General features: G+C 40.7%; 1 protein-coding gene across 1 annotated transcript in view; it reads left to right on the top strand.

Moving 5' to 3' along the window:
• SLC4A1 (solute carrier family 4 member 1 (Diego blood group)) overlaps positions 1–7,654 on the top strand; it is a 54,371-nt gene that overhangs the window by 33,327 nt on the left and 13,390 nt on the right. Inside the window, 6 exon segments of the mRNA XM_042473627.1 lie at positions 1,105–1,289; positions 2,626–2,842; positions 3,798–4,016; positions 5,751–5,792; positions 5,795–5,817; positions 5,820–5,900. Coding sequence (XP_042329561.1) covers positions 1,105–1,289; positions 2,626–2,842; positions 3,798–4,016; positions 5,751–5,792; positions 5,795–5,817; positions 5,820–5,900 — 767 coding nt within the window.

Genomic DNA, 7,654 nt, shown 5'->3' with positions numbered 1-7,654 from the left:
AACAGGAGCTGGACGTGCAGATTATTAGCAGATGATAATGCTAAACTCTTCAGTATTATAAGTTTCATTTGCTGATTTATGAAAACCAAGCTCCTGCTAGAGGCACATTAGCCACACTTTTCAAGGCAGCCCTCTTGCACTGAGATTTCTTACCCACACCCTGAACCAAAAAAGACGTTCAAGGCTCTGAAATCTGGGAAACAGGAGCTGGACGTGCAGATTATTAGCAGATGATAATGCTAAACTCTTCAGTATTATAAGTTTCATTTGCTGATTTATGAAAACCAAGCTCCTGCTAGAGGCACATTAGCCACACTTTTCAAGGCAGCCCTCTTGCACTGAGATTTCTTACCCACACCCTGAACCAAAAAAGACGTTCAAGGCTCTGAAATCTGGGATCCCTGTCTCTGTTAGTGCTAGCCTCTAAGACTATCAAAAATAAACAAAAGCATCACTCTGCTCCAACATGCATCTTTGTTACTTCCTTTTCTCTTCTCTTTTAAAAGTAAACATGGTCACATATCTAAATTTACAAAAGATTTAGCCAGAAGTTAATTATATGTCCAGTTTAGCCTGAAACATTTTGACATTTGAGGTGGAAACAACCAAAAGATATTCTTCATCTGATGCCAGATAGATATATAGATAGACAGACAGCGATTTTGCCACAGTTAAATATTGTCCCAGATTTGTTGCCTCACATTTCCACAGTCATCTCTGATTATTCTACACTATAGAATAGGATTGAAATTTGAATTTTTATTATTATGGTTGATGACCAGCATAAACGCTATAAATCCAGGAAGGTTTAGGTGAATAGTATCTGTGGACTCCTGCTATTGCACATGCATTCTGGCAAGGGAAGAAGCCATGTTTGTTCCTATCATTAGCTCTGCTTTGCTTCTCTGTCTGTCTTGTCAAAACTTGATAGCCAACTTTGCTCACTTTGCAATCTCTCATTTTCTTCCCTTGTCCCCATTCTCTTCCACCCCTTTGCTTCTGCTTGGATTCCTTCCCTTCCTGCCCATGGTCTGCATTTCTCGTTTTCTCTCTTTGTGCCAAGGCTCCTAAATGATGCCCCATACCCATCCATCCTCCCTTCAGGCTGTGCCCCCTTCTTGGAGCATCCAACTTTGGCCTTTGTGCGCTTGAAAGATGCCGTGCAGCTGGACTCTGTCCTGGAAGTCCCTGTGCCTGTCCGGTTCCTTTTTGTGGTTCTGGGACCAGATTCCCCTCGGACCAGCTACCATGAGATTGGGAGAGCCATCTCAACAATGATGTCTGAAAGGGTAAGTGGTAATCTTCCATTACATCAAGTTGTGTGAGAAAGGAAAGCATGGAGTCCTTGAAAGCAAATTGAAGAGGTATTGTCACAACTGGGTTTAATAACTGGAGGTGCACTTGAATTGGGCCCCAAAGCCGAGAGGTTCATCTGGCTTTTTGTGGGTCTGAGGCAACAGTTCAGTGCAGCTGAGTTTTACAGTGGATATGGTTCTCCTTGGAGAGATGAGCGCAGAAAGTCCTGGGGGGTTCTTGACCCACTGCTTGATCACTCACCATCTTTTGAAAGTGTATGTTTTAAATTGCTTTAATATTGTGAATAGTTTACTTCTATTTTAATATTCATCTTTGGTATATGTTTACCTGTATTGTGCTAGTTTTAAATTGAAAGATGCCCTGAGTCCCAATTTGGGGGACAGGCAGGATGTAAATAAACAAGGAGAAAGGGATAGCAAGAAAGAAAGAAAGACAACGATAGAGGAATAAACAAAGGCTGTTTCAGCAATCTGAGCCTGAAGATAGTAACGCCAATTGTACTGCTAGGAGCATGTTCAGGAATGAGACCAACTTGATTTAAGAATAAAAGTAATTCTTAACCTTAGCATTTATATCAGGGCTGGAGAACAAGTAGTCTGTGGGCTTCATTGGTTTATGGGGCCTCACAGCAGGTTACTGTATGTTTGAAAACAGCTTGTAATTGGTTCCATATTGGGGAATGTGTCTCTCTGGATAGAAAGGTTCCACACATACATGCACCACACCTCCAGTTGATATAGTGTTTTCATTGTTTGAAGTCTTCCGCATATATTATCACTGCAGTGTTTTCAAGAGTCCTGTAAGGTAGGCTAATGTTGTTGTGGTACATGAATACATGCATCTAGATTTTAAGGCCTTGGAAAGTAACAAGCAAAGAATCAATCCAGGCCTTACCAATTCAGATTAAAAAAAATAAAAGGATACGGGTAATTGGCTCCACTATTTAAGCCATGGCCTCCAAATTGTCCCTGGATTGTGTTACATACTCTTAATAAAACCAGTGCCCCAGTTTATTTTTTGGAGGCTGCCTTGAAAATTATTTTAAACACAGAATTAGGAATGGGGGAGAACCACTATTTCCTAAGCAATGCCAGGGCAAACGGATGAGGGGGCAGTCTCCTTCCCCCCCCCCACTTTTGCGTGAGAAATCATGGGCCCTCCCAATGTTTTAGATTATAACTCTCACAATACCTTACCCATAGCCTTGATGGAAGGGGCCATCTGGGAGTTAAAATTCAGACCACCTGGAAAACCAGTCGTTCCCAAGCTTGAGTAAGTTTTTTTAATCACTCCTTTTTCTCTGGATAGGTGTTTCGCAATGATTCCTACTTGGCTGTGGGACGGACAGACCTGGTGAAGAGCGTGGAGGCATTCCTGGACTGTTGCATCGTCGTCCCACCTAGTGACATCCAAAATGAAACACTCCTCAAGGCGTTGCTGCCAGTGCAGAAGGAGCTCCTGCGGAAGAGGTACCAGCCAGTGGAGAAGAAGGTGCCCCCAGAAGCTGAGCTCTTAAAAGACCTAGGTATGCTCCAGTGTGAGAAACACAAAAATCTTTGCCTGCTGACCTTTCAAAACATGGAGGTGTACAGTACAGAATTGCTTCCTCTTTCTGAACAGAAAATATATGGCTGGGGAGATGGTGGAGCTAATAGCTTTTTGTAGTCTACAGGCTCTGCTCTCTCATTCCAAACATGTGCGAATATTGTCAACAATATGAGAAGCCAGGGTTCTTGTAATAATACTAGTGAATTACAGTCATCAGTGTTGGGTGTGCAATTCACCATCATGGCTTAGTTTGCAAGATGTTTCCAGACCATAGAGTCATGTTGGAGGAACTGGAAATGCCCAGAGATGTGTTCTCTCTAAGAATCTAGGACCTCCAGAATGACTCTATGGTCAACTTCCTCCAGACGTCATTCATTTCAATAGAGTTTGCTATTATCCTTGGCTTCATGTTTCCACAATAAGTCTGGGAACCTATCCCCCATGGATATGGGGGTTGTACTGTATTTTGTGAACAGGTTCTGGGCTGAGCTTTGTTTCATATGAAGACCATGCAGCAATGATAGCTGGTGGCCTCCCATATTGGTGGGATAGTAAATCTGCTCCATGCTTTAGGTCATACATATCAGGAGCTATCCAAGGCACTGCACCATATCTCAATAATAGCTTCAGCACTCTGGATAGCTTAATGAAAATTCAGACTGAAATCCAGAGATTTACCACCCTTCTGACATGGAAGCTACCGACCATCACTCCAGGCAACCCTGCAGCCGGTAGAGAGTTGGCATCTGCATCCTAGCATCCTTGGGTAGATGCTGGTGCCCTAGCACTTTGAGGGGAGCCTGCTTCTGATGTCTTTAATGCATTTGCCCTTATTTTCTGGCCTGGCATTCTGAGCAGCACCAGGCAATTGGGTCTAGCCACGATTCCTTCACCTGGGCTTCTTGATGTGCATGTTCATCTGTCTCTTGCAGAGAAAGAACTGAAAGCTCAAACACTGAAACCAGATGATGATGATGACCCCTTGCGTAGGACCAGGAGACCTTTTGGGGGACTTGTGAGGGACATAAAACGTCGGTATCCCAAGTACCTTAGTGACATCAAAGATGCCCTCAATGCTCAATGTCTGGCTGCAGTCATCTTCATCTACTTTGCTGCCCTTTCTCCTGCCATTACCTTTGGGGGTCTTCTGGGTAAGAGATCACTACTTCTCTATCAGAATTCTACCTATAGTACTTACTACAAAATGCAAAAAGTTTTGAGTCGAACACAGATTATTCACAACTCAGGAACTTTTCCACTCTCACCTGTGAGAATGAGGTTTTTATGCTACTTATTTTTTTCTTTAAGTCAGTGGTTTTTAAACTTTGATCCTCCAGGGGTTTTGGATTTTAGCTCCCAGAAGGCCTAACCAGGTTGGTCAATAGTAAAAGATTCTGGGAACTAAAATCCAAAACACCTTGCGAATCAAAGTTTGAGAATTACTGTTCTAAGCCCTTGGTGCACTTCCCATTTATTGGTGGGATTTGATTATTATTATTATTATTATTAATAATAATAATAATAATAATAATAATAATAAATTTTATTTATATGTCCCGCCTCTTCCAAGGATCGAAGCGGGATTAAATCATTAAAATAATACAATGCAATTGAACAGTCAATAAAATACTAATACTGAATTATACATCCCTATTAGTTCCTTAAAATCTCCAAACATCAATTCATATACCATCGTACTTAGAGAGGGGGGTCTTAATCATCATCTCTATACTAAATCCGATGGGAAAGCCCACCAGAAGAGATCCGTCTTTAGTGCCTTCTTGGATTAGATAAATGACAGCTGGAAATTTATGTGAAGAAATCCTAGTAGAGGCTACTTGGGTGCCTAAGGCCTCATCCAAAAAGGAAAAGAGTCTCTGGAAGTATCAAGACTTTTCAGTTCCTTTTGTTTTAATCTTACCTGCATATTCCCAGGTTTGCATCCAAACTATTTCTTGTCGTATGTCAGATTTCCCTCCCCCTGTAACTTCTTGTATTATTCCTCCTTCCAGCTGACTGATTTGTGTTGTATCTAGTCTTCAGAATCCAAAATTATTTTCATGGGTGGCCTACACCTTTCCTTTTTGATGCTTCAATGTACACAAACTTTGTTTTGTGCATAAAATTATTTAAAATGTTGTATAAAATTACCTTCAGGCTATGTGTATAAGGCGGATATGAAATATACATTTCATCTTTGGGTCCCATCTCCAAGATATCTTCTTATGCACGTATATACAAATACATGTATTCTGAAATAAAAAAAAATCCAAAACACTTCTAGTCTCAAGCATTTTGGATAAGGGAATCTCAATCTGTATGCTGTTTTTGTACTGCAAAGCCTGTTTGCCTGAAGGCAACAGTGGGCAAAGGAAATAAAGTGAACCATGGGACATTAAAATCTCTTTTGTATAAGATTCTCAGATCTCAGGGTCTGGCCCTGAATCTTGGGGCTCAGGAGGAAGGGGAGAAATATCACATAAAGAGAACTGTCTTGAGAAACCTGTGTCTGTATACTTTCCTCATTTGTTAGACATGTTTCCTATTTGAATGGAATATTCTGTGCAATTGTAGTTGATAGTTAACATATCATGCTTAATGACTTAATGAGGAGCTCCACTTTGTATCACCCTTGTAACATTACAAGACCAGCTTCTGCTGACATCACAATAAGTAATGCTAGGTCTCAGGTTTCTAAATCTCAGAGCCTGGGATAGTTGTTGACCTAGCAGCTCTTCCTCAGTAGTATGTTTATTTACAGCCAAAAAAATTTCTCAGCTCAGGAATTATGAGTCTGCTTACCAAAATGCTACTGGGATCTCTGAGTTTTATTAGGAAGGCAGTAGCCTCATTCTTACCTTGCTAATATCTGCTGCTTTTTCCAGATGACAAAACTGAGAGCATGATGGGAGTATCTGAGCTTCTTCTCCCACTGCAGTCCAGAGCGTAATTTTTTCTGTTTAGTTGGAGCTCAGCCTTTGCTTGTGGGTTGGATTTTCTGGGCCCTATTGGTCTTTGAAGAAGCCTTTTATAAGGTAGGTGTCCTGTTTAATAAATCTTTGCATCCCTGATGCATGATGACCTATTTCCTGTGTTGAAGAAGGCCTGAACTGCTATTAGTGTAGCTAAATGCAAGGCTGGACCATCTGCCCTACTTATGCAGTCATCATTTATTATTACCATAAGATATATTGATGGCCATTAGCCCAGACAGCTTTCAAGGATAAACAACATTGAAATGGCTAGAAGACCTATAGGAGCCAATATTGTTGTATTGGTTTGAGTGTTGGACTAGGACTCTAGAGGCAAGGATTCAAATCCCACACATGGCCATGGAAACCCACTGGGAGCTTTACTACACTAGGGGAGATCCCGTGGGAAAACGGGAGTTAAACACAATTTAAAGTACATTAGAATTAAACCAAACGTTAAAATTCAGTTAGTTTTACACAGTAAGCACTGCCCAAGTGAAATAACACAAAGTAAATCCGAACGTAAGCGAAAAAAACGGCAGCTTTTTCACTTTCGGATGTTCCGAAAGTAAAAAGCTGCGGTTTTCTCTGCTTGCACTTGGATTAACTTTGCGTTGTTTTCATGTAACTGCATGTTGTGTGATAAACTTTGGGCATTCAGGGTTTGCTTTGGTTTAAATCTAGTTTATCTCCTTTTCCTGTGGAATCTTGCTTGAGGTAATAAACTCCTGGTGATCTTGGGCAAGTAACACTTTCTCAGGCTGAGAGGAAGACAAAGGCAAACCCCACTGAACAACCATGCCAGAACCCCCTGTGATAAGTTAACCTTGAGGGTTGTCCTAAATAGAAAAAAATTGAAGGCACACAACAACAACACCTTTGTTATTCAAGGTTATTAGCCACAATATATATAGCATCTAGCTTCTTGCAGTACATCTTATTACGTGAGTTGGAAACAACCTGAATGATCCATCCCCATGGTGAGCTTCCCAATGCTTTTATTAGCACATTCTAGTAGATGAAAGGTTGCTTAGGCAATTTGATCCAAAAAAAACAATCTACTATCAATACTTAAGCACAAAACAACACCATGTGTTTTAGACGCCCGCTTCCCCCCTAAGGCCCAATTGTTGTAATTAAAACAACCCCATTTTAAAGTAAAGTCGAAAGCTTTAAGGGCCAGCACCATAGTTTTTTTGTGGGTTTTTCAGGCTATGTGGCAATGTTCTAGAGAGTTATTCCTGATGTTTCGCCAGCATCTGTGGCTGGCATCTCTTCAGAGAATGTTGGCATAGAGGAGAGCTGGATATATGCGCATAAAACCACTTTGTATGTTTGCAGAGACCAGAAGAAGATATATATATATATATATATATCTAAATATATATATATATATATAATATCCTGCTCCTTTCTATGCCAACATTCTCTGAAGATACCAATGACAGATGCTGGCGAAACGTCAGAAAGAAACTCTTCTAGAACAGGCCAAATAGCTGAAAAACCACAAAAAAACTCCCATTTTCCTTAATCACAACAACCATGCCACTGGATGATAAGAATTGTAGTCCAAAACATCTGGAGAACACCAGGTTGAAGAAGACAGCGGAAGGGTAAGAAATTTTAAAGAATAAAGAGATAGCATATCAAGGTCTTGAATATCCCATCAGATACCCAATTATGAGCTCCCTTGTAATTCCATACTTTGGAATATAGATAGTGCTGTTATGTGCCTTCAAGTTGACTCTGACTTATGGAAACCCTATTATAGGGTTTCTTGGCAAAATTATGCTGTGGCAGTTTGTCAGTTATCATCC

The sequence above is a fragment of the Sceloporus undulatus genome, chromosome 6 (assembly GCF_019175285.1).
Source record: "Sceloporus undulatus isolate JIND9_A2432 ecotype Alabama chromosome 6, SceUnd_v1.1, whole genome shotgun sequence".
In the NCBI taxonomy this organism is placed as follows: domain Eukaryota; kingdom Metazoa; phylum Chordata; class Lepidosauria; order Squamata; family Phrynosomatidae; genus Sceloporus; species Sceloporus undulatus.
The sequence above is the reverse complement of the archived record's forward strand: the minus strand, read 5'-3'. Positions and strand labels throughout refer to the sequence as shown.